This window comes from Mesoplodon bidens (assembly GCF_964165515.1).
Source record: "Mesoplodon bidens genome assembly, chromosome: 15".
NCBI lineage: Eukaryota > Metazoa > Chordata > Mammalia > Artiodactyla > Ziphiidae > Mesoplodon > Mesoplodon bidens.
In genome coordinates, this window is record NC_138171.1 from 82,683,746 (window position 1) to 82,709,628 (window position 25,883).

Sequence of the window (25,883 nt, forward strand, 5' to 3'; positions counted from 1 at the left end):
CGGAGCCCAGAAGATCATTCCGTGTTTAGGCACCCTCCTGTTCTGTCACAGGAGGGAACATCAGGGGCTGTTTCCTCGAGTGGGGGGGGGGGCGGGAGGGGTGAGACGTGGGCAACAACTCAGACACACGAACCCCTCAGGCCGCGTCCAAGCATCTGCTTTAACGACCTGGGCCATGAACCATCTGACCCAACAACTGCGCAGTCACACCCCCATCGCCAGTGTCCCCTCCTGCTGCCATGCTTGGCTGGGTGCACAGGGTGGAACACCCTCCCTTCCCTCCCCAGGTTCAGGAGCTGAGTCTTCCCAGGAGACCCCACTGGACATGCACGCTCTCCGGGGGTCACGCCAAGGCAGGGACACGGGGCCCCAGACTGGGGAGCTGGCTCCCGCAGCCCCACCTCAGAAACTCCACTCCTTGGAGCTACAAGTCCTTGTTCTACTTGCTGTCAGAGATCTGTCACGTCTACAAGGAATCATTCATCTTCTCATGTTAAGCACAGAAAGGTCTTCACTGCGCACAAGGCCCATCCCTCACCTCAGGCTCTCCTCATCACACCCACATGGGCGGTCAGATCGCAGGCCAGGGTGTGCAGAGCCTCCAGAAGGAAACTCCTGCCCTGCTCACCTGTGCTCCGTGGCAGCTGCCCAGAGGCTGCAGGGGAAGGTGCACTGGTGTGGACAGCAGCCTGGGCAGAGGGCCAGCTGAGTCAGTCCCTGAGCAGGAAATGAGGAAGCCCAACCTGCTCTGGGCCACTAGATGAACTGTGACCTCCTGGGAGTGGCCCAAGACAGCAGGACACAGCCACGCCCTGCTGCTTCCCTGCCAGGGCCCAAGGACCTTACCCGGTACAGCTGGTCCACCCGGGCCTGGCACTCCACGTATGCCTCATAATCCGCAAACACCTTGAACCTGAAAGGGGAGACAGGAAGCTGGGCTGGGTCGGTGACGAGTGGGAGGTCAGGAAACGGGCCTGGCTGGCTGCGTCCTCATGCTCTGCACGACAGGGGTGGCCACGGGGACTACTCTGTGAGCAACGCTTTTGTCCTAGGGACCCTATTCTAGAAAAACCTTATTTTAACCCAGTGTTCTTTAAAGAACCTGTGCACGTGGGTTAGAGCTGCATAGGCTGAGGCCTCCCACCAATTTCACCTCCAGGGGAAGGGCACAGGGTGACCACAGGCTCCATCACCATCTGTTCTCAGATCTCACGGGCTGAGAACTGGTGGTGCAGGATTTATGGACACAGAAACACGTCTTGTTTACGATTGAGTCAGAAACACAATTCATAAAACCCTGTAAAGTCCCTCCTTGATCACAGACCTCAGCAGGGCCAAGCTCCCAGCCCCGGGCGTGTGTGGAGTTACGATCGGGTCTGACAGAAGCCAGCTGACAGCATTCATCAGAAAGTGACAGACTAAACCAAAGGAACTGAAAGTGGAATAGAGGTCGATTCTCGGCCTTTGACAGACTCAGCTTTTACCACCTGGGTGAAGAAGAGGCCTGTCGTCAGAGAAGGCACTGCCGACCTATAAAAAGTGCTGTGCAAGGCTGTGCCCCAGGGAGCAGAACCCCGTGTCAGCGGCCTCGTCATAAAACATCAACCATGTGGTAACTCATGGCCTCACAAGCTCATTCCACCTGAACCACTCCTGGGCTCCCCATTAAACCCAGGCTCCCTCTGCCCTGAGGAAGTCGCCTCCAACCTGCCCAGGCGACGCTTGTCACTCCCGTTCAGGAGGTCAGCTGGTGCCGGGGGCCTGGGGCTGGACCTGGCAGCTGGCAATCCCATCACCAGGCCCCCAGGCTCGCTGAGCACCATCAGAAGCCCCACAAACCCCGGTCCCTGGGTGCAGCCGAGCCTCTGGCCGTGGGCTGAGGTGGGGGTGAGCCTCACCGAGGCCCAGGCTTGGCCCCAAACAACGTGCAGTTTTCAGCCTGCCAGGGGGACACTTTGACCCATCGGAGAGGGACGAGGGGCTGTCCCACCTGTCATGGTTCAGCAGCATGTCGACGACACCCTTGAAACAGTCGGGCTCCCTGGGGGAGAAGAAGCCGCTGCCGATCTGGTCCACAGCCTGCCGCAGCTCGGGCAGGCAGTCATAGTACTCCCGGGCGTTGTACCTGTGGGGAGATGGCAGTCTCATGGGCAGGTGCTGGGGCCGTTTGTGCCTCGGGCCCAGGACAGCCAGGTGGGGTTGGCAACCACAGGCACTGGAGGTGGACATGGGCCGTGAGCACATCAATTCCACCACCTCCTTTTACTGTTACAGACCCGTGGTTGCTAGAGAACGTGCAAGTCACACGCATGGCTCTGCCGCAGTCCTCCGAGGGGATGCTCAAGCAGCCCCGCCCCCGGCCCGCCCCCAGTGCCAGGATGTTGCAGAAGAAAATGACGTGTGAAACCAAGCTGGAGAGACACCCTGTGGCCATTAGGGAGTCCAGGGAGAGGGAGGCGTGTGGCAGACATGGGATGGGGCCGAAAGGGCCAGCGCTCAAAGGCTGACAAGGTTCTGACTGTTTGGGTTCAGCAGCTGGTGCCTGAGGCCTCAACAACTCCCCTGAGGGATTTTAGGCAACTAGGCAATTTCAGTTGCACAGAATTAGGCCGGGCTGGGACCCCTCAAGGTATCCAAGGGTGTGAAAAACAAGTAGAGGAGATCTGAGGTCTTGAGAGGGACACACACCCTTTACGGTCGAGGGCTTCCACGTCCTCCACCCGCAAGCCAAAGATGAAGAGGTTCTCGGCCCCAGCTTCCTCAGCCATCTCCACGTTGGCTCCGTCCATGGTGCCGATGGTGAGGGCCCCATTGAGCATGAACTTCATGTTGCCTGTGCCCGAGGCCTCGGTGCCCGCGGTGGAGATCTGCTGTGACAGGTCGGCGGCGGGGATCACTGCAAGGGGGCGAGAGCAAGACCCGTCAGCCATGAACCGCTCAACACGAGAGCAATGGGAACAGCACAGAAACACCACGCACTGACCACGCGACCTGTACGGCTCCCTTTTCTGACCTAGGGCAGCCTGAGGCAGAGGATCCAGTGGAGATGCCTGAGAAGCCCTGCAGGTGGCAAAGGACCTTTGTTCTGGAACCTTCTGCGGACCAGGGCCAAACCAAAGCCTGGTGTTGTCATCGTTCCCTTGTATCCTGACATCACTGCTGTCTTATTAGATCAGCCCCGCAGGCTCCTTAAATGGCTTAAAGAGGAACCCGACTCACAGCACCAGAGGACTGGGGACAGCGGGGGGACAACCTTCTTGTGGCCACACACACCGAAGTCACTCTGTGCCGTTTACAGACTGGCAGAGCGGCCAAGACACGACCCCATCCACGGCCCTGCAGCTTCTCCCAAGTGTGGGTTCCCTGCGTGAGTTTCTCCACGTGGCAGCAGGAGCGCAGCCTCCGTCCTGCCTGCCTTGGCATCCCTGCTCCCACGTCCTCAGCTTGTTCTCAGAGCTGATGCTGCTTCCCTAACCCAGCTGAAGGGCACTCGGGGTCACCAGGCCCTTCTTCAAGGTCAGGTCCAGGCGCCAGGACAGAGACACAGGCCCCCCCGGCCCCTCAGGCAGAGGGGATGGTGGACACGTTACCACGGCCAGTCCAAGAGCTGGGGGAGGGTGTGGGGCCCAACTCCAGGCTGGCTGTCCCCAGGGTCAGTTCTAAGGAAGCGCAGGAACTGGCCCGGGAGTGCCAGGCAGCGGCCGCAAGTTGCTTTAGAAGCTCAGTGAAACACTAACCCCAACCCAACCCCCGAGCCACACATGGTCCATGGCAGTGGCAGGACCACAGGGATGGTCCTGATGACCCGTCCACAAGGGAGGAGGAGGGAGTGCGTGAGCCTGCCGTTCACTCAATGCCTGGAGGGCAGCGCACAGTCTCGTGGATCAGAGGGGCTGCTACTCAGGCCACAATTCCAGGCTCAGTTTTCCCAGCACTTCCTGCCAGGTCTCTGGAAGTGGCCGGCACAGAAAGGCCTGTCCAGCTCAGACAGCTATGCTCCGAGGCACATTTGGCCACAGGCCCTTCTCCAGATGGCAACACATACCCAGTACCCACAAAGTGGAGTGGCCCCAGGCTAGACCCTCCCAGAGCAGGTGCAGGATGCCAGGCCAGAGTGAACAGGTGGGGACGAGCAGAAGCATCCTCTGGGGGACGGGGAGGGCCAGCAAGAGGGAGCCCCGGGGCAGAAAGGCCAAGCTGAGGGGCAGAGGAGGGGGAGTGGCGGCAAGTTCAGAGACCAAGGGTGTGTGAGGCCGAGGACGACCCACGCGCTCGGCGGCAGCAGGGCTCCCCCAGAGCCAGACCAGGGGTGGGGGGCCCTCAAGCTGTCTGAAAGCAAGACAGGCCCTGACCACAGAGGACCACTGGCTGCGCCCGGGTAGGGCAGGCTCACCTTTCTCGGCCAAGGACACTCTGTAGTTCTCCAGGAAGATCACTTTGAGCCTGTCGCCCACAACCGGATCGTGGTTGACAACGTCGCCGATGGACGTGACCAGCTTGATGATCATCTTGGCCATGTGGTAGCCGGGTGCTGCCTGCAACCGGGGAGGGGCGCTCAGCAGACACCCTGTGCTCAGGGGCAGGGCAGGGTCGCAGGAGCCGGGGCTGGGCGTGTCCAGCCCAGCCGAGTGGCTCTGCCAGCGGGGGAGGGGGGGGTCACAGGGCACAGTGCCCCACCCGCTTCCTTGGCTCCAACCGAGCGCCTCTCATGATAGCACCTCACCCACGTGCACAAATCTGTCAACCTCAAGCTTGGTTTTCTGATTCTAGTTGGTTTTTTCAAAAATGGAGAAAGGGAACAAGGACCTCTGAGAACTGACTACCGACTTACAGGAAACGCAGGGAACCAAGGAAGGTACTGGGAGATACCAGAGGGACGTGGTTTGGGGAAGACACACAACCCGATTTCTGTAACAAATTGCAGGGGAAAAAAGAGGGGGACATGGAGAAAAACCTACAGATGAAGAGATTTAAGAGACACAGCCGCCTGTCACCTTGTGAGAACCTTGCTGGGTCCTGATTCAAACAAGCTCAAGATATCTGTAGCTGTCACAAGACGGCTGCATGTGGCCCTGGCTGGATATTTAACGATGTGGAGGAATTCTTGTCAAGTGTTTTAGGTGTGATGGTGGCGCTGTGTGGTTTTGCAGGAAAACATCACTGTGAAGACAACTGATTAAGTTCTTAGGGTTGAAGTGTTATAATGTCTGTAATCTACTATGAAATGGTTCAGCAAAAGTCTGGGGGACAGGTTTGTGGATGTTCTACAATTCTTTTTTTCTCTTTTTAAAAGCGTTCATTTTTTAAAAAATTTGAAAGTCCACATCTCTAAAATGCATACGGAAATACTGACAAAACAGCATGCTGGGGTGGGGTGGTGGTGGGATGAATTGGGAGATTGGGATTGACATATATACACTGATATGTATAAAATAGATAAGTTAAAAAAAGAAAAGAAAAGAAAAGAAAAAACCCCCCAGCATGCTGTCTGGAGTCTGCTTTAGAAACATCAGGAGTCGGGGGGCCGGGGGACGGTGCCTCCACCTTCACATGTGCTCAAGTAAGGGGCGAGGACAGTCCTGGGCCCACCCACAGCCCCCGTGATGCAGCTGTGCCCAGGCTTCTGGGAAAAGTGGGGACGCGGGCCCTAGAGCGCGGAGCCCGATGATGGGACCCACTGATGCCTGCTGGCGATATGCTGGGACTCTGAGATCCCATGTCCAAAAGCACATGTAAATAAAATGAATAAGGCCAGGCTGAGCCGAAAGCAGGCGCACGCCTGGCGGACGAAGCAGCCAGCGACTCATGTCTACTTGGCACACAAGTGCAGGGGAGCATGGAAATCCGGCAGTTACACAGAGAAATGGTGCTGCCCCATGAGAGGCAGGGGCCAGCAAGCCCAGTAGAGACTGGCCCTTGGGGCTGGGGACCCCACTACCCTGGGCCGGGCAGGCAGGGGCCCCATCCAGCTCCCTCCTGTGGCTGAGCTGATGGAGCCTGACCTGGCCCAGAGGCACACCTGGGGCCAGGACCTCTGGGGCTGTGTGTGCAGGTTGGCGCCCGGCCACCCGCAGCATCCAGCCCCGATGCAGAGACACTGCTGAAAAGCACGGTGGTTTGTGCATCCCCGACCAATGCCAAGCAGGAGCAAAGAAGACATCATCTCACCTTGCCCCCGATCATGACAGTCCTGGGCACAAAGGTCTGGGCTGGGTCCTTCTTTATTCCTGCAGGACAAACAAAAAGAGAGCCACGTGAAGCCCCTGGAGCCAGACATGCCTGAGCCCTGGGACAGGCCTCAGTGGCAGCGTCCTCAGAGGCCAGCCCGACACAGGTGCTGCACTGCCAGGAGCTCCCGTTTACAGAATTCTACACTTGGTCCAGGTTGGTTTGGAAGGCCAGCCAGGAGCAGACTCTTCCAGAAAGTTCAGTGGAAAAGCTGTGCCTTTGTGTCCAGAACAGCCCAACACAGGAGCTTCTCTGGGTCTGGTCACCAGGACTGAAGGCCCTTGCATGTGATGGGTACTCAAAAGTGGGGTGACCTTGGGATGGTGATGATTCACTGTCAGCCTGCGAGGGGTGTCAGTGAGACCCCAAGCCCCCTCCGTCACTGGGACAGAAGGTAGGAAGCCCCCCAGACCTTTTCTGCACCGGAGCAGACAGCTCACCTCCAGCCCCAGCAGGATGAGGTGTCCTCACCAGGCCACCGGTTTCCAGATTCCAGCTGGGGGTGGGGGCAGGGAGTGTCTATAAAAGTGACCGGCTGCCCGAGATGGCATTCACCAGAGTCAGGAATCGGCCGCAGGATTTACAGGAGCCACTAAAGGGTCGCGGCTGACCTTTAACCTCTGACTTCAGGTTCTAGTAGGAACATGACCAGCCCTTAGTTCTGAATCTTCCCGCTTCCAGATTGTGGACAGAGTAACAAAGAGAACAGGAAAAAAAAAAAAAAAACCAAAACCCCACAAACTATATTTTTACTAAAACTAGTAAAGAAAGAAAAATACGCTAACTCCAGATCATTGAGCAAGTCCTGCTGGGTCATGGGATGGGTGGGAGACAGGACTGTGAACTCAGGGTCTCAGGAAGCCCAGCCTCCCGGGGGCTGTGAGCGGGGGAAGGGGAGGCAGGAAAGAGCCCCGGGGGGCCGGGCGGGCAGACCCTGTCGGCACCCCTCCTACAGAGAAACCTTGGAAAGGGGGTCTGGACATCCTTGTGGACAGAGGCCCACAGGGCCACGACGCCTCCTGAGCCAGACTGGACTTGGAGCCCCAGAGAGGCGTCACAAGCTGGGGAGGACTGCGGCTGCCTTGAGCTCACGAGGTCCCGGCCAGAGTCCCGGCCAGAGTCCCGACGCAGCTCCTGAGACACGAGCGACCAACCCGAACACACAGCTTTGCCACAGACGAGGGAAGTGGAAGCAGCCTCCCTGTGAGTCTCCGACCTGTGAGGACTGTCAACGCGGACGGGAGACCACAGCACTGAAATGCAAGACCCCGGGAGAAGGCGACACACAGGCGACAAGGCAGAACCGCCCCCCAGAGTGCAGCCCGATCACAGAAGCCAGGAGGGAGGGGAGACGCGCGGAAAACACAGTAGACACACAGAGCGTGGAAGCGGGACCAGCAGACAACACGGAACAGAACAGGAGGGAGAGCTATCGACAGGCAAAAAGAAGGTGGTGGAAGAAACCAACCACACACCTCACTGGAGCCCCAGGAGAAGAAAGCCAAACACACGTTTTAATGTATTTCAAGGAAACTTCCTAGAAATGATACAAGATATCAACCACCATCCTCAGAGTGCCCGTGCATCAGGAAAACTGACCCCCAACAGCCGGCACCCAAGACACAGCCGAGCAGAATGAGCACAGGCAAGAGAGCAGCTCACTCCGGACCCGCCCTCCAGATGCTGCTGCTCAAGGAGCGAACAGGAGCCTGAGAACATCGCTTCAGCGGGACCACCCTTCCCGCAAAAGGCCACAGACTGCTGTGGATGTGGAAGAGCTCGGGGCACAGGAGCTGGGCAGAAGGCGACCAGACAGCCCTGTAAGAGGACTGGTGGGCGTCTCATCGCAGACGGAAACCCAGGTCAGATCGAGGCGAGGACGGCAGAGCAGCACCACGTTGTGCGCTGCATACACGCAGGTGGACGAGCGGGCGGGGGGCGGGTGACACGTGCCCTGATGGCCCCATCGGAATGCCGCAGGCGCCCCGGACGCTCACAAGCCGAGCAGAAGCAGCACCCTGGGCAGCAGGAAGGCACCGGCCACAAGAGGTGACGGGAGGAAGGGCGGGCCACCCAGCGACTGGCCCTGCTGCTCACAGGCAAGGGACTCGGGGACGCCGCCGGGGAAACGACAAAGGAAATGCAGAAACATCACAACTGCAGAAGAAAACCACGGCAAGGAGCACAAAACAAAGTCTCCGTGAACTGCCGTTTCTGGCCCGGGAGGCGCGCCTTTCAGCCAAACGCACAGGAGGGCCCACACCTGGGCCTTTTCTGAGGGTCGGGTCAGAACCACTCAACCCAACTAGCATCCGTCCTGACACTTCACTGTCTCACGAGCGAGTGGATCCCTCAAGACGGAGTCTCCCTCACTGGCAACTGGAGAGCTGATGTTCTCGAGGGGAGCTCTGCGTCTTGGAAAGTATTTGGTTCCTTCATCTTCAAAATTAGTATTTGCTTTACTACATTACAAGATCTTAAGGACCAAGTTTTGGGCTTCCCTTGTGGCGCAGTGGTTAAGAATCCACCTGCTAATGCAAGGGACACAGTTCGAGCCCTGGTCCGGGAAGATCCCACATGCCGCAGAGCAACTAAGCCCGTGCACAACTACTGAGCTCACGTGCCACAACTAACTGAAGCTGGTACACCTAGAGCCTGTGCTCTGCAATAAGAGAAGCCACCAAAATGAGAAGCCCGCGCACCGCAACAAAGAGTAGCCCCCGCTCGCCCAACTAGAGAAAGCCCGCGTGCAGCAACGAAGACCCAACGCGGCCAAAAATAAATAAATTAAATAAATAAATTTTAAAAAAATGAACCAGATTTTTCCTTGAGGCTTTATTATCTTATTTATAGAAGTAGCAAATGTTCATAGTTACTTTTAGGTGGGTCTTTGATTCACATGTGCTTCAAAATCAAATGCCACTTAAATAGTTTAAGGTGTATAGATGTAACATACTATTTCACCTTCTATGAGTATACTTCAAATGCCTCACCTGCTAAGTATAATCTCTCCAAATAACTTCAGAGGAGTCTAGTAACGATAAGTATGAAAGAAATGCTACACCAGACCTAGAACCCAGCCTCCAAGTACCCCCAAGCCTCCACTCTGGAGGAGGTGCAGCCCCTGGGCCTCAAGCTCCCCAACCTCTGAGTTCACGTCTCACTCCTTGTAGCTGCTCTGTTCTGAACACAGAAAACCAGAAGGCGCCACTCAAAATGAATGTGCAACGTCCTCCCCAGTGGCCACATGAGAAAAAGGCCTGGTGGAAGGGTGGGTGGGGCGCGGGGGCGGGGCACTCACGGTTGTACAGGGTGATCACGTGCAGGCAGTTGAGCAGCTGCCGCTTGTACTCGTGGATCCTCTTCACGTGCACGTCGAACATGGACAAGGGGTTGACCTTCACCCCGTACTCCTTCTCCAGGAAGGCAGAGAACTTCGCCTTGTTCTCCTGGGAGAACAGAGGTAAGGATGGTGGGATGTTCACAGGGCCGAGCCCCCAGGGCTGGTGTCAGAGACGCAGCAGGGAGGGGATGCCCAGGACACGCTGCCACCCCAGGTTAGACACAGAGGGACACAGGTGGTCACCGGAGCCTGGTGGGCAGAAGGGGGAAGCCTGATCCTGAAAGTGGATCCGCAGGAGAGCGTGGAGATAAACAGGAAGGTAGACATGCAGACCCAGGAAGAGGGGCAAAGGAGACCCGGGGCGGGGGCGAGACTCCAAAATGAAGACTATTTCTGGGCCCCCGAGGCCAGGCTGTTGGCACAGTGGAGGGTCAGTCTCGGTCTTCAAAGGCCGCCCAGTGGGCCAGGCCGCCTGGTGGTGCGGTGGCCACAGGGAGGCCCTGGTGTGCGGACAGCATGTCAAGTGCAGATGCGAGACCTGCATTGATCCCCACTGCTTCCCTCCAGACGAGCTCTCCTCCGGACCTGGGGCGGCGGTGCGCTCAGGGGTCAGCGGGGCCCCCTCTGCAAGGCTGAGTGGGGGGGTGGGCCCCCCACCGGGCCTACCTGCTTGACCTGGGCCACGTCCCTGATGAGTGCCTCGTCACTGACCAGCTGCAGCAGTTTCTTCAGTTGGCTCAGGTCCGTCAGGAAACCCTCCCCGATTCTCTGCCGAGTCGTAAGGGAGACGCGGTTTCTGCACCCCTTCTCCCCCCGCAGCCCCAGGCCGGCTCCTCTCCCACGACACCCCCTCCCAGGAAACACCGCACACCTGGCGCCGGTCAAGCCCCGACCACTGAAACGTGCCCTCAAATGCATGCGCCTCCCCCGGCTCCCCACAGGCCTGAAACCTGGGGGCCCGTCTCCGCCCACCCCCAAGGCCTGCACCCGCCAGAACCGCAGATGGATGGAGGCCTTCCAGCGGCTCCCACCCGGCCTGGGCACCCTACCCTGCCCCCGACACCGCAGCACAGCGCTGTTTCCAAACGAACCCCAGCTTCAGTCTCCCCGTTTCTAATTCAGGACCGAGAGGAAAACTCCTGGCCTCCAGACACCTGGGCCGTCTCCGTGGCCTCACCCTGCACCGAGGCCACACCAGCCAGGCTGCGGGTGGTCACATCCCTGCAGTGCTGCTCCCGGGCCTCCCAGTAACTGGGCAGGCAGACCTCGGCTCTGCCGTCCCTTTCCAGAGAAGCCTCCTTGGCACACAGCCCGCCCCCCAGCACCCCCGCTGCATCCCCATGTCCAGCATGCGGCCTGGCCCCTGCGTGACTTGTCTCCTTCCTCGCTGAGCGTGCGAGCACGGGAACAAGTCAACAACGACCGCGTCCCTGGCTCACAAACCTCTTCGGGGGCAGCTGGGCCTGAAGCCTAGGACGTCCCCTCTGAACTCCTGCACCGGCCACCAGGGCTGCTGACCGACCGCCCAGGCCCCCACACCCAGGGCGACAGTGGGTCTCCACCGCCCGCACCCGTCCAGGAGCCGTCGCTGTCCACACGCAGAGGAGCGGGTCGCCGCCCACATGGCCCCAGGTGGCTGCCGCTCACTCTGCCTGCCCACAGCTCGGGGTGGGCTCAGAGGCGCTGGCCTCACCTCCACGATGGTGTCCGCCAGCCCCGGGTTACACAGGAGCAGCCACCGTCGGGGCGTGATGCCGTTCGTCTTATTCTGGAACTTCTCTGGCTCCAGCTCGTAAAAGTCCTTAAAGCTAAAAACACAGACGACGGGCAACTGTCACAAGCGCTGTTTCAAACAAGGTGAGCGAGAGGCACAGGGCCCTCTGAAGGGAGCCCCTGGGCGATCCAGAGCCCAGCCTTTCTGTTCCATCCCCCAAGGAGCCCAACTCCACAGCTGGAGCCTGGCCTCCTCCCAATGGTCGTGACAGTGGAGGGTGGACGGACAGTGGGGATTAAACAGTACATCACACAAAGCCTCAGGCCAGCACCGAGGACCCGGAAGCCTCCACACGGACAGACCCGTCCAGGGCTGCCGGGCGCTCACGCGAGGCGCTGCACAGGTCTGGGGCGAGGATGCAAAGGAGGAATTCCAGGACCACAGCCCGCAGAGAGGCGGCAGACAGGGGACCTGACCGAAGGCTCCTCCTTCCTCTCGGGGACGAGCCCCAGCCCGTCACACCCTCACCTCCACCCAGGCGGGGCGGCGAGCCCCACAGCCAGCGGCACGTGCTCCAGAAGGAGAGCCTCTGCCTGGATAGACGGAGAACGCAGACGACGGGAAGGGCTCCTGGTGACAAGAGGGCTCGGCCCCCTAGCATCGTCCACCGAGTGAGAGCCTCACCCTCCCACCGCCGCGCTCTGGGCAGTTCACTCGCCCTGGCGCGGGCAGGCCAGGCCCCACTCACACTGACTGCTTCACGATCTCCGAGTGGATCCTCGCCACGCCGTTGACCGCGTGGGACCCGATGACACACAGGTGGGCCATGTTGATCCGTTTGCAGTCCCCTTCCTCGATCACGGACATCCTCCGCAGGCGGCCCACATCCCCGGGGAACAGGGCGGCCACGTGCTGCCGGGACAGAGCCGTGAGCAGGAGGGCGGGGGCTGCGTTCCCCAAGGAAGGCCCAGCCTGACGGGGCCCCGGGCCAAGGTCCGCCTCGGCCTGGGGGCAGCGGGCCCGGCCCGTGGGCTCGGGGGAGCTGAGGAGGTGCCGTGTGATGTACAGGAAGAGGTGGGGATGCTGTCCCTGCTGGCCCAGGCAGGGTGTAACCGCAGTCTACCAGTGAGAATGGCTACTCTTTCACCGAAAGATTAAAAAAATGAACGATAATCACACCTGCATGCTAAGTGCCCCTGTGCCTGTACCACTATCCTTTCTGTGGGTGACAGAGGAAAGACAAAGGTGATTTGTTTCCAAATCACCCAAATGCTGCAGTGATGTCGCAGGACAAAGGCCTCTGGCATTCCAGGGACAGACACTCACACCTGAACCTGCTCAGAAATGAGAAGAAGACTCCCCCCGACGCAGCAGGGGTCCAAGCGTGGGGACCAGGCAACAGCTCTGCCAAGTGACAGCCCCAGACCCCAGAGTCCTCTTCCTGAACGGCTATTCCCTTCAAGAAGTAAAGCACCCGTCCCGGGCCAGACGCTCTGACGTGGAGGGCCGCGGGGGGCCCGTCAGCGCGGGGCAGCCCTCTCCCCTGCCCGCGTCACCACAGGAAGGGCGAGCTCACATCCAGGTGCCTCTGGTTGATGGCGTAGACAATCTCCAGGTGCCGTGGCAGCAGCTGCTCAAACATGGACACAGGCCAGCGCTCCAAGGCCTCGGGCAGCACCGTGTGGTTGGTGTATGCACAGGTCTTCCTTGTGATTTCCCAGGCCTACGACATTCCAGAACACCCCCATGTTTTATTCAGAAAAAAGCGGCTCGTGGCCAGACGCCAAGGTGAGGGGAGCGTGTAGGGTCAGAGGCAGGTGTTCAGATGCCACCAGGAAGGGCCCCGCACGTCTCTGCTCTCCGGAGCCCAGAACTTCCTAAACCCACAGGGAGCCCTGCGCCCTTCCCTGTCCTGACACGCCCACGTGCACCTCACATCCTGACCCAGAGCACACGCAGAAATGAGCACCTTACCTGCTACCTGGGAACCACTGCAACTTTCCTCTGTCAACCAGACAGAGCTCCAGGCAGCTTTGCTTTATTGCCACCAAACTGACTTCACACCCACAGTCCAGAGGAAACTGGTAAAGTGCCTGGCCCTGCCCTCCGCTGGCCAGGGGTGAACAGGGTCTGCCCAGCCCCACCCAGAAGTGCAGCCCCAAACCAGAAAGGGGCTCTGGTGCTAAAAAATGGGGTAAAAATGGTTTTATATGTTGATTTAAGTAAACGAGATCAACAAAACCCCACTAAAGAATCTCAGACCAAAATAAGTGAAGCAGGGAGAACAAGCCTATAAATGTGTAAACGATGCATTTCTTTAAACTGAACACTTCTGGGTTTTTCGCCACAATTCTAAGATGAAAAAATATAGGTGAGAAGCTCTCAGAAGTGTCAGAATCCTTTTCTTGTCTTCCAGAAAACCACCCTTCTCTGGCCCTTAGACTGCCGCGCCCACTGTGCCCTGCCCATGGGAGGAACCCCAGACCCGCTCCTGGAACGTCCTTCTCCCCCATAGCCCCGTCTTCCCAGGGACAACTTCCTTCTGTTCTCCCGAGGCCACCAGAGAGGCCTCCCGCTGCGTCCCAGGACCAGCTCAGTACTCACCCCTGCTGTCGGGAGAGGCGGCGAGGTCGCCCCCGTGCCCAGGTGTTCGGGGACACTGCGCTCGGGCCCTCGGTGCTCACCTTGTCCCAGTCCACCTTCTCCACGTCCACCAGGATCCGCATGAGCTCAGGGATGGCCAAGGCCGGGTGGGTGTCATTCAGCTGGATGGCCACCTGCGTTTACACGGGGTGACCCCCTCAGTCCCTTGCCCGCGTGTGCAGAACTGGGGTCCTCGGCCGCCTGCCCCGAGGAGCCTGGTCATAGGGCTGGCAGCAGGAAGCGGATGGCGCTGCACGGGCTCCGGGCCCAGCATGGAAAGCAGGGAGCAGGTCAGGGTGGAGGACCCGCAGGCCAGCCCCGCAGCACCGCTGCTCCTGCCTGACGGACACTGGCCGGTTGTGTTCAGATGACTGAACTGAGCCTGCAAACTGGCCGCTTTGCCCGACGGAGCCTTTCACAGCGATCCCTGCTGCCTTGACGCCTCCTGAGGCCCAGGGCAGCCCTGGTCGAGGAGGAAGGCGGCCTGGTCCCCGGGCACGAGGAGGCCCAGGCTGGGGGACGGCTTCCCGCCCCGCCCCCACTGCAGCCGGAAGGAGGCGGCCCAGCCCGGGAACAGCCCGTCGCCGGCACGGCGCTCAGCCCTCTACACACGCACCTTGTCTGGGAACGTCTCGAAGGAGGTCCTTACGGGGTCACGGCAGCCGAACTTGGACGACTTGAAGCGCCGGATGATGTCCTGGAGGGTGGCGGCCACCACGAAGTATTCCTGCTTCAACCGCAGCTCCTTCCCCTCAAAGAACTGAGGACACGCCCGGCTCAGCCTCCGCTGCATGGGCCCTTGGGGCCCCCGAACCCAGGACAGGGCCCAGCCTGGGGTGCGGCACCTCGATCCCCGGTGCTGGGGCCGAGGCCAGGAAAGCAACCTGCCGGGTGCCTCACGTTCCAGGAGGCCTCATGCCTGAAGCATGAGTCTCTGTTCAGAATCTCGGGGGCGTGCTAGGGGAGGGCATTTTCTTATGAGCCTTTCAGCACAGGGCCCTTTGCTGCTACGTGCATGTATTTCCCTGATAAAATAAGAAAAACACACAACCCACAAAGATGGGCAAATCCTAAGGGCTCGTTTGGTGGCAGTGGATCATGTGGCTGAGGCCCCCGCCTCACAAGTGGGGACACCTGCTAAGAGCGTTCCAAAGCATGACCACGTGGCATCTCAAGGCACCCCTGCAGAATAGGGACTGCTGGACCCACGCGACAACACGACAACCAGCTCTTGGGGAGCTGGCACCAGGTGCTGAAGAGCAGAAACGGCTGGACGTGAGGTCTGAGGTCTCCGTGGCCCTGCACTCGGCGGCCGTGTGTTTATGGGGAGCATAGGTGTGAGGCCAGGAACCTCCTAAGAGCTCCCCTGGGCAGAGGGCAAAGGAGGGGCTAACAGCACACAGGTGCTCCTGGACCCAGTCAGGGATGCCGTGTCCGCCCTCACTCTGAGGAGGTCGCTCTAGTGGCCTCACCTGACAAACCTGAGGGCAGCACAGGGGCCCTTCTGGAGCCCAGCCCTGCAGGGGTGCTTCCTACACTGGAGGAATGGTGTGGACGAGGACAACCCACAGCAGCTACTCACGTTGTCGTTGGGATACAGGACTCTGGAGATGTTCTCGGCCAGGTTCCGGTCCAGGACCGCCTCGATGTAGCCGCCCACGTTGACTGAGGGCAGAGAGCGGAGTCAGGACCTGCATGCCTGCCGAGGCTCCCGTGTGCCCTGATCGGTCTGAGGACAGCGTTCCCGAGCAGAAGGTGTCCCACAGCTGCTACGCCGACCGGCCCACACCCCGCCCCAGACCCCTGGCTCTTTCCGGAGGGCACGGGGTCCCTGGGAAGTCCAGGGCTCACAGGAAACCCGCCCTCAGCCCTCCCGCAGTGGGGAGCCTTGTGGGCTGTGGGTGCAGACGGGGTCAGTCTGGGATCAGCCACCGGATGGGGACAGGAGAGGACGCACAGTCATGGAGCTTGAAGTCGTTGGGCGCCTTGGCGGACCACAGTCTCATGGTGTTGACAGTGTCGTTCTTGTAGCCCGGCACCGGGGTGTCGTACGGCATGGCCAGCACCACCTGCCGAGGGAAGACACGGTCCCCAGGCCTGGGCCACCTCCCCCCACGGGCTGGGGCAGCTCGGCCTCGCAGGAAGCGGCCCACCGGCCCGCCCTCCTCCGGCTTCATTCCTTCCTCCTCAAACACACCCAACCTGCCCCGTGTCCCTCGCACCTGCAGCCCCGGCTCGCACACGTCCTGAGCCGGGAGCACCCGAGGCCGCCTCCGGCGGGCCCTGACCACACGCCAGGCCCTCTCGAGCTTTACCTTCGACACCGGCGTCGACTGTCACCTGGCTCCTCGGGAGCCCCTCCTCCCGTGTCCTTGGCCTCCCCCTCCACGCCTGCCCTCTTCTCACTCAACTTGGCGTGGGCGATGTCGGGACTCACCTAACCTCTCCCCACAGACAGCCGCTATTTCAGACCATCTCCCAAGTCTGCGGTGAGGCTCCTCCTGTTGCCCTGACCTCGAACTTCAGCAAAACCAAGGCAGCCTGCACACTCCCTCCCGACAGAGAACACTGGGCCTGCCCCCCACCCCGTCCCAATCCGCGTCTGTCCAGAAGCACCAGCTCTGCTCTTGCCAAGCACAGGAAGAGGTGCACGAGCCTCGGGTCACTTCCACCCACAGATCCTCCCACGGGCTTCTCACACTCAGGCCTGCTTTCGGGGGTGCTTCGTGTGCGGCTTCAGAGGTGAAGGCAGCTCCAATGGCCACGAAGGACTACGGGGCGGGGCCCCCGGGTCAAAGCCCCAGCATCACCCTTCCCTTCCCGTCCCCCCGCAGCCCCGCTCCCCAACCCTGCCCGGCCTTGACAAGCCCTGCAAAGCATCCGCAACCTGCTCCTTCCCTCTCCACGGCCAGTCCCCCAGGGGAAGGCCCTCACTGCATGGCGCCTGGGGTGCCGAGTGGTCTCCAGGCCTCCTTTCGTTCATCTTCTACAAGCACACGCACCTAGAAAACCAGACCCCCTTCTCTGCTTTTCCAAATTAAATACAACTTATTCTGGCATCTTAGGCTGCCAGCCAGCCCTGGCTCCATGAGCCCCAGTTAAGGCTTGAGTCTGGATGACTCACTTGACCCCTGTGACTCAGGGGCTTGCCCTGTTTATGATCTACGGCCCACATTGCTGCCGTGGCGTCTTTCTTATGTATCGTAACCACCACCCATCCCCACCCCCAGAAGCTCTCCTCCGCCTCTGCGGTCTCTGAGCCCGGGCTGGACTCCGCGTGTGCACCCGGCGGTACGGCACCGCGTTCCGCCAAGCACTCGGTGCTCCTGCCCTGGTACCCCAGGGCCCAGCTGGGGGCCGGGGGTGCCGTGCTCCATTGCAGGGCATCCACCCAGCCGCCCCGCATGCCCAGAGCTCCGACCGCTCAGAATAACCCGTGAGCTGCACTGAGAGCCGGGGCCACACGCGGGACAGGGAGCGAGGGGTGAGCGCCTGCCCCACAGGGACGCGCGGCTGGTCCCACCCCCTCTACTGGGGTCGGGCGGCGGTGGTCAGTGCCCTGCCCCTCCCAGCGCTGACCCGCTCACCACGAGACACTGCCAGTCTCAGCCGACGTGGCTCCCATTAAACTATAGAGTGTAGCTTCACAGTTGGTGTCTGGACAGTCCCAACCGAGCGTGGGGAGGTGGGTCCCACAGGGAAGCCCCAAGGGAAGTGGACGCGACAAGGCGAGTCGAGGGTCCCCGTGCTCAGCCCCCCACCCACCAAGAAGCGCCCGTGGTACCTGTGTGTCCAGCCAGCACACGCCCTCGGGGCTGTGCTCCACTCGCCCGTAGAAGTGCACAGGCAGCATGTACTCCGGCCGCGCCTTCTCCCAGGGGTTCCCGTAGCGCAGCCAGTCGTCCGCCTCCTCCACCTGGAAGGGCGGCAGGTGAGGGCGGGGGAGACGGTCCCGGGCACTGGCGGACCCTGCCCTCCGCCCGCACTGACCACGCCATCCAGACGATGCTGCCCGGCACGGAAACAAAACTGTGGCCTATTTACAGCGCAAAGGTTTCCAATTCTGGTCAAGGCTCTGTTTAAAAATGAACACTTTGGACTGTTAAAGAAAAAACTCATATAAAATTAGCAGAATAAATCAAAGTAAAAAGATGTTAAGAACTGCTTGCATTCAGCAGTAAAAGGAAGAAGTCCTGGGGCACATCAACGAACCTCAAGACGTTACGCAGAGTCCACACACCGCATGACTCCATCCACGTGACGTGACCTGACCAGGACGGCCAAGTCACAGACAGAAGGATGGCCCTGTCTACACCACACGTCCAGGACGGCCAAGTCACAGATGGAAGGATGGCCCTGTCTACACCACACGTCCAGGACGGCCAAGTCACAGACGGAAGGAAGTCAAGTCCCCAGAAAGAGCATCTGGGTCATGCTTTTAGGACGGTGACGTGGCTGAGGTTACTGCTTCACTGTGCCCGTCTCCACAGAACTCCCGGCAAGACTGTTCTGCCTGGTGCAGGCAGATACTCATCACAGGACTGGTCCTGCCTTTGACCTCCTGTACGTTAGTGAGATTCCAACATCAGAGCCTGGCTGTCTCCACAGAGCAGTTCAATGAGCTGTCTGCAGAAGCAGCATCTTCCCAAGTACATGAGGCAAGGGGGTCTCCCTTCTGGAGCCCCTTCTCTGATAGGAAGGCTGGTCTGTGGCCCCCGTTGGCCACCAATGATGCTTTGTGACCACTGCCCACATTTACTTGTGCTATAGCTAAACTCCACTAAAAGCATTCTGACTGAGCAGCTCCCTTGACAGAAGCGTGGGAGTTGGCAGGTTTACCGCCAGCCTATCAGCCTAGGACTGTCTTTAAACTGTTATGCATGACGGCAAGAGGCACAGGAACAGGGAACCAGGAGGAAGAAGTGTCTGTGGTCAAACGGACAGAGACAGAGACCACCACCAAAACTGTAACACCCACCAGGCAGGGAGGAGCCTCAGAGTCTCTGTCTTACAAACACACACATCGCCTCGACCACAAATGAGCTAGAATGGGCCACAGACCACACATGTACAAAGGCTGGCTCACATCTGACAGAGACACACATATAAATAACTGTGACTAGGGAATTCCCGGCGGTCCAGTGGTTAAGACTCCGCACTTCCAATGCAGGGGGTGCAGGTCTGATCCCTGATTGGGGAACTAAGATCCCATATGCAGCGCGGTGTGGCCAAAAAGGAAAAAAAATTAAGAAAAAGAAAAAAAAAGGGCTTCCCTGGTGGCGCAGTGGTTGAGAGTCCGCCTGCCGATGCAGGGGAGACGGGTTCGTGCCCCGGTCCGGGAGGATCCCACATGCCGCGGAGCGGCTGGGCCCGTGAGCCATGGCCGCTGGGCCTGTGCGTCCGGAGCCTGTGCTCCGCAACGGGAGAGGCCGCAACAGTGAGAGGCCCGCGTACCGCAAAACAAACAAACAAACAAAAAAACCTGTGACTAAAATCACCCAGAAGGTGGCAGGAGGAAAAGTGCATTTCTCCTTTCAAGGTCCGAGGGAGTATTTCTATAAATTAGCCAGTGGCTACAAATCTGTTTTGTTTCCTTTTACTTTTGGCCATGCTTTTCTTGGCTAACGTTTTGTTATGAGCGTTTTCAAACACACAGAAATGCCAAGGAATTGACAGTGAACTGCACACCCTCCACCCAGGCTCTGTCACTGCTGCCATCTGGCATACCTGATAACGTCCCCTCCCACCCATCCATTACTTTTCTGGTGCATTTCAAAGTGAGCAGTTCATCCCAGCTATCCACTTCTCCCCTGAACCCTTCAGCAGGCATGTCATTAAGGACGGTCCATCACAGTGTTTATTTTTTAGGTTAACAGACACACAGTGAAATGCATAAATCTTAAGGAGAACATTGGTGAGTTCTGACAATTGCACACACCTGTGTGACCCAAACCCCATCAAGACAGAGGACATTTCCATTACCCTGATCATTAGCTTCTTCGTTCAGACTGTACGACTTTCCTGTTACCAGCTTTCTGATCCTAACTCCAGCCCTGCTTTATCTGTGACTTTTAGACCCCAAATTATTTAAACTATTCTCCACCCAAGTGGAAGAGTGCTGCCTTCCTTTCTCAAATGCCAAAGTGAGGGGAAACGCCCACCTCACCTAAGAGAAGGAAGGTGGGACTGCGTTTTGAGTCCCCCCGTTTACCAGCAGGGTCTTGGCCATGTTACTTCTCTGCCTGACGCTTTAGAACTGAGGCTCATTCTTCCTAAGAGCCACATTACTTCGCAGAGGCCGGCCCCTAACCCCACAGGACGCCACCACCTCGCTGGTGTCAGAGAGCGAGGGCAGGTGGGAACAAAGCCTGCAACAGCTGTTCTCCTAGCGACTCCAGGCCAATCCTCCTCTGCAGTGGGGCTGGGCTGGGGGGTGCCTTCGCTCCGTGAGAGATGACAGAAAACAACACCCGCTGGTGGCGTCCTCAACCCACAGTGTCTCCTGTGAGGCCCAGCTGGGCTCTGGCCCCAGCCCACCAGACGTCCTGTTGCCACACAGAAGCCGGGTGCAATGAGCACATGTGGGCGATGGGCACTGCCGGCCGTGGGGACAATGTGGAACGCACGGAGTGCCCAGAACTCCCAGCACTGCCCACCTGCCCCCGCTGCTCTGCCAAGGACTGGCACACAGCCTCTCCAGGAGGAGCAGGAAGTCCGAAAATAGAACTGACAATGCCTGGCTATCCTCTCGCGTGCATGAGAGCCGCAAGTGAGCAAAGGAAGGAGATCGCACCCACCTGCCAGCCATTGACAATCTTCTGGTTAAAAATCCCAAACTCATAGCGGATTCCATAGCCATACGCCGCCAGGCCCAAGGTGGCCATCGAGTCAAGGAAGCAGGCTGCAAGGCCAAACACAAAGAACTTCTTGGGATCAAAGACAATCAGCAGACCCAAGGCCTCTGGAGCCAAGGCCCAGACGCCAAGTCAAGTAGGCGCCAGAGGGCCGGCCCCCCGGGCGTCAGGCAGTGGCCCAGTGGTGACTGGTCACCTTCAGGTCTCATGAAAAGGAAAATGGAACCCCACTCTGATACCCTTCGGCCTGAGAGCCCGGGGCCAGGACAACACCAACACGGGGGCTACTTGGGGGTGTGGGAAGAGGGACGAACCCCCCAGAGGACACTGCCAAACTCAGCTCATCCCAACACACTGTCCCCTCCTGCCAACGTTCTCTTAGGGACCCTCACTCAGGCTGCAGGCCTCCCCACCCTCGCACGTTCTACTTGAAATCCAAGCAACATCACAAAACATCTCCCCACACACGGGTAAAGAAGGCACAGAAGTGGGGCCTGCAAATGTACATTTCAGCACCCACAGCACCAAATACCCAGGTGCCAAAGTGCCACCAGGGCCCCCGGAAGGTGCCGCCAAATGGAGCCCTCGTTCCGGCCAAAATGTCTTGAAAGCAAACCACCATGATTTGAATAAAGATTCAGAAGGCAGCCTTATTAAACTTGTGGATTTAAAAGAGCACAAAATTTTAACAACGAAACACCAGCACATAAGACACATGCCAATTTACCAAACATGCACAGACCTGGGGGTGTCAGACCCTCTGCTGAGGAGGAACAACAAGAAGACCCACAAACTAAGACCTGGGCTCTCGCTCTGAGGAAATCGTTCTCGCAGGAGGGACGCCGCACACGAGCTACCGCAGGCTGGGGGCGGCCCAGGTCTGCACGGCGAGGGGAGCCGTGGAACCAGAGGGGCCCAGACGAGTCCAGGGGGAAGGCCGGTGGCGCCGCCCAGTGGCAGGAAAGGTGTCTGGAGTGGACGCGAAGCAGCCTGATGCGGCCCGGGGAACGGCCCACGAGCTGACACGCCAGCCTCACGGTGGGCGGCCTGGAGCTTCCCTCGAGCTTCGGGGACAGGTTCAGTTTTTACTGACTGAGCAGGACTAAGTGGGGGGGTGACCACGCTCAACGGGAAGCCGCCAGGGCGAAGGTGACCGAAGCCCGCGGGGCTGCCTCTGCCTGCCGGCCTGGACGCTGTAACGCCGTCTGCGGCGGGAAGCGACGGCTTAGCGTGGTGCGTGTGACCTCACCTTTGCAGGCCACACAGAGCCCACACCTGCCAGTGGGGCACAAGTGGTCTTTCCCCTGGAGGCGGGGCACGCCTGGCCGAGGGTTAACCTAGAGCCGGGTGCTGCTGTGTTGGACAGAAACATACGCTGCGCTTATAATTTTTGAAGAATTTAACTTAAATTCTGAAAACATAAACACATACACACAACTCACCCAGATAAATTTTAGGGCATTTGCTCCCTTTACAAAATGACAGCTCTCAAAAGGGGCAGTAATGCAGAGTGTATCACTTTAGGGCCCCGTACACACAAGGGCAGCACAGAACTTGATCATCTCTGCTCCAGAAGCACTGTGCCCAAAAGCCTCGAAGGACACAGTGACATCAAGTCTCACTGTGACTGCTGTTTCCACTTCCAAGCTCTTAATCCAGCTCCTTCCCCCCCATAAAGGCTGGCGAAAATAATTAAAACAGAAAAAAACCCGACAAACTTCAAACTGGGTATATTCTCAAATAGGGTGGCCCAAAGGAGCAGTAGCTCCAAGAGAAACAGCTCTGCTATTTTACAGCAATCTGTTTACTGTACTAAAGCAGGAACAGTTGCTTTAAGCTGGGCTACATTCATAAATTGTGCGTGTGTGTTTCTAGCCCTCTGTCTTTCTCCCAGTTACTGGCTGTGGAGGTGGTTCGTATCTTGCAAACCCCTCCTGGCACCAGTTCCCCAATACTGGCAAGGCTGGTCACCATAATTAGGAAGCGCCCTTTGTGTGAAAGAGAATATATAATGTGCATTTTTTCCCCTACTGGTGGCAAAGATTTTGACCCGGAGGACACACTGTCCCATCCACTCTGAGGGACCAATCTATCCCCACGGACCAGTGCTGGGAGCATGGCTGATCTTGGCCTTGCCAGGTGCTGCTCTCTGACCAAGGCACTGTGTCAGGAAAGGTCTGTCCTGGACAGGAGCCCGGGGTTACCTGCCAGCCTCCCCAAGCCTCCGTTCCCCAGGCCAGCATCCTCTTCTATTTCCTCCAGTTCTTCCAAGTCTAGCCCCAACTGTGAATAAAAAAAGGTAACATTTTAATATTACTTAATATTTTCCCTCAGCGATAGATGGAAAGATATTTAAATCTTATAAGCTTATATCAATCAAAGGTTAGAGTCTGCCTTGTTTTAGACTTGCAAATCCAACATTAAAATCTGGTATTAGGATGTGGAGAAAGGGGACCCTCCTACACTGCTGGTGGGAATGTAAATTGGTGTAGCCACTGTGGAAAACAATATGGAGGTTCCTCAAAAAACTAAAAATAGAGTCACCATTTGATCCAGCAATCCCACTCCTGGGCATATATCTGAAAAAAACTCTAATTGGAAAAGACATATGCATTCCAATGTTCACTTCAGCACTATTCACAATAGTCAAGACATGGAAGCAACCTAAATGTCCATTGACAGATGAAGAAGATGTGGTATATAATCTACTATGGAATATTACTCAGCCATAAAAAAGAATGAAATAATGCCATTTGCAGCAACATGGATGGACCCAGAGATTATCATACTAAGTAAGCCAGACAGAGAAAGACAACTATTTTATGATATCACTTATACATGGAATCTAAAAAATAGTACAAATGAACATATTTATAAAACAGGAACAGACTCACAGATATAGAAAACAAACTTATGGTTACCAAAGGGGAAAGTGGGGAGGGATAAATTAGGAGTATGGGATTAACAGATGCACGCTACCATATATAAAATAAACAACAAAGATTTACTGTGTAGCACAGGGATTATATTCAATATCTTGTAATAACCTATAATGGAAAATAATTGAAAAAAAATAAAACTGAATCACTTTGCTGTACACCTGAAACCTATAACACAATATTATAAACCAAGTATACTTCAATTTTTAAAAAATCTGGTGTTTAATCAGTGCATGAAAATGAAAGCTTCCAGGTATTTCAAAAGCTGCTGAATGACTTAAGAATTAACAGTCAAAATGAGACATGGTTTATTAGCCAGAGATACTGACTGCCGTGTTATTAACCTACTTACAGTGGACAGATTATAACGTGTATCCTAAAAAGAAGCCAATGCTTTTAGTAACTCTCTACTTTCCCATGGTCTAATGATATTTATATGACATCTTTTTTTTTTTTTTTTTTGCGGTACACGGGCCTCTCACTGTTGTGGCCTCTCCCGTTGAGGGGCACAGGCTCCGGACGCGCAGGCTCAGCGGCCATGGCTCACGGGCCTAGCTGCTCCGTGGCATTTAGGATCTTCCCGGACCGGGGCACGAACCCGTGTCCCCTGCATCAGCAGGTGGACTCTCAACCACTGCACCACCAGGGAAGCCCTACGTGACATCTTTTAAAGCCAAAACCTAAAAGCACTTTTCCTATCTATTCCAACTGCATTCAAACAATCTTGTGAAACAGATATAGTAGGTTAAACATCAGAGAGAAAGCACCTGATTTAAAACCATTCAAGAGGGCCTCCCTGGTGGCGCAGTGGTTGAGAGTCCGCCTGCCGATGCAGGGGATACGGGTTCGTGCCCCGGTCTGGGAGGATCCCATATGCCGCGGAGCGGCTGGGCGCGTGAGCCATGGCCTCTGGGCCTGCGCGTCCGGAGCCTGTGCTCCGCAACGGGAGAGGCCACAACAGTGAGAGGCCCGCATACCGCAAAAAAAAAAAAAAAAAAAAAAAAAAAAAAAAACCATTCAAGAATACAGATCTTGGGGCTTTCCTGGTGGTGCAGTGATTAAGAATCCGTCTGCCAAAGCAGGGGACACAGGTTCGAGCTCTGGTCTGGGAAGATCCCACATGCTGCGGAGCAACTAAGCCCGTACACCACAACTACTGAGCCTGCACTCTAGAGCCTGCAAGCCACAACTACTGAGCCTGCGTGTCACAACTACTGAAGCCTGTGCGCCTAGAGCCCATGTTCCGCAACAAGAGAAGCCACTGCAATGAGTAGCCCACGCACCGCAACGAAGAGTAGCCCCTGCTCAGCACAACGAGAGAAAGTCCGCGCAGCAACGAAGACCCACCGCAGCCAAAAATAAATAAATAAACAAACAAATTAAATAAAAGAATGCAGATCTTAAGGCTCTCAATTAGGACAGCTGGATAATTGTTCCATTAATCTGTCTTTAGTGTATTAAACTTGACAAATTGCTTATTAATTACTTTTTTTTTTTTTTGGCCACGCCACATGGCTTGTGGGATCTTAGTTCCCCGAACAGGGATTGAACCCTCACCCTCCACAATGAAAGCACAGAGTTCTAACTGGTCCGCCAGGGAATTCCCTCATTAATTACCTTGATCAGTGGTTTCTAAACTTTTTGATTTCAGGAAGACCTAAAGAGTTACTGTTTATTGATATTATATCTATCAATATTTATCAAATTAGAAATTAACATGGAGAAATTTTTTGAAGTATATTTGAATTCATCTTAAAACAACAAACCCATTACATATTAACACAAACAACACTGTTTAATGGAAAATAACTACATTTTTAAAAACAACCAAAAAAATAATGAAAAGGGTGGCAGTGTTTTACATTTTTATAAATCTTTTTAATGGCATTCAATCTGTGAAGATATCACACACAATAGAGCCTCTGGAAAGCCTACCGTACATAGACTCATACGAATAAGAATAAATAGTTCTGACTCAGAGGACCCCTTGAAAAGGTCTCAGGGACCCCGGGGGTCTCCAGACCACACTTTGAGGACCTGACAAACTGCAAAGGGTGGAAGCTAAGTTGTGAGAAAATTAAAAACATTAGTCATAAAGAAATGATTTAGTATCTATTAAATCAAATGGTATTAACACATATAACAATCTGATTAAGATTTCA

The 25,883-nt window shown here is 56.9% G+C and overlaps 1 protein-coding gene across 1 annotated transcript in view; it reads right to left on the reverse strand.

Annotated features, from left to right (window-relative positions):
- Positions 1-25,883, reverse strand: part of PYGB (glycogen phosphorylase B) — a 59,453-nt gene that overhangs the window by 1,680 nt on the left and 31,890 nt on the right. Inside the window, exons 3-19 of the mRNA XM_081255558.1 lie at positions 22,987-23,065; positions 20,726-20,829; positions 17,713-17,844; positions 15,886-15,997; positions 15,511-15,593; positions 14,545-14,688; positions 13,970-14,062; positions 12,862-13,008; positions 12,034-12,197; positions 11,265-11,379; positions 10,238-10,339; positions 9,530-9,677; positions 6,169-6,227; positions 4,394-4,535; positions 2,689-2,896; positions 1,991-2,125; positions 847-913 (exon numbers count right to left, since the gene is read on the reverse strand). Of these exons, the coding sequence (XP_081111684.1) occupies positions 847-913; positions 1,991-2,125; positions 2,689-2,896; positions 4,394-4,535; positions 6,169-6,227; positions 9,530-9,677; positions 10,238-10,339; positions 11,265-11,379; positions 12,034-12,197; positions 12,862-13,008; positions 13,970-14,062; positions 14,545-14,688; positions 15,511-15,593; positions 15,886-15,997; positions 17,713-17,844; positions 20,726-20,829; positions 22,987-23,065 (2,034 nt within the window). The remainder of the gene's footprint in view (positions 1-846; positions 914-1,990; positions 2,126-2,688; positions 2,897-4,393; positions 4,536-6,168; positions 6,228-9,529; positions 9,678-10,237; positions 10,340-11,264; positions 11,380-12,033; positions 12,198-12,861; positions 13,009-13,969; positions 14,063-14,544; positions 14,689-15,510; positions 15,594-15,885; positions 15,998-17,712; positions 17,845-20,725; positions 20,830-22,986; positions 23,066-25,883) is intronic.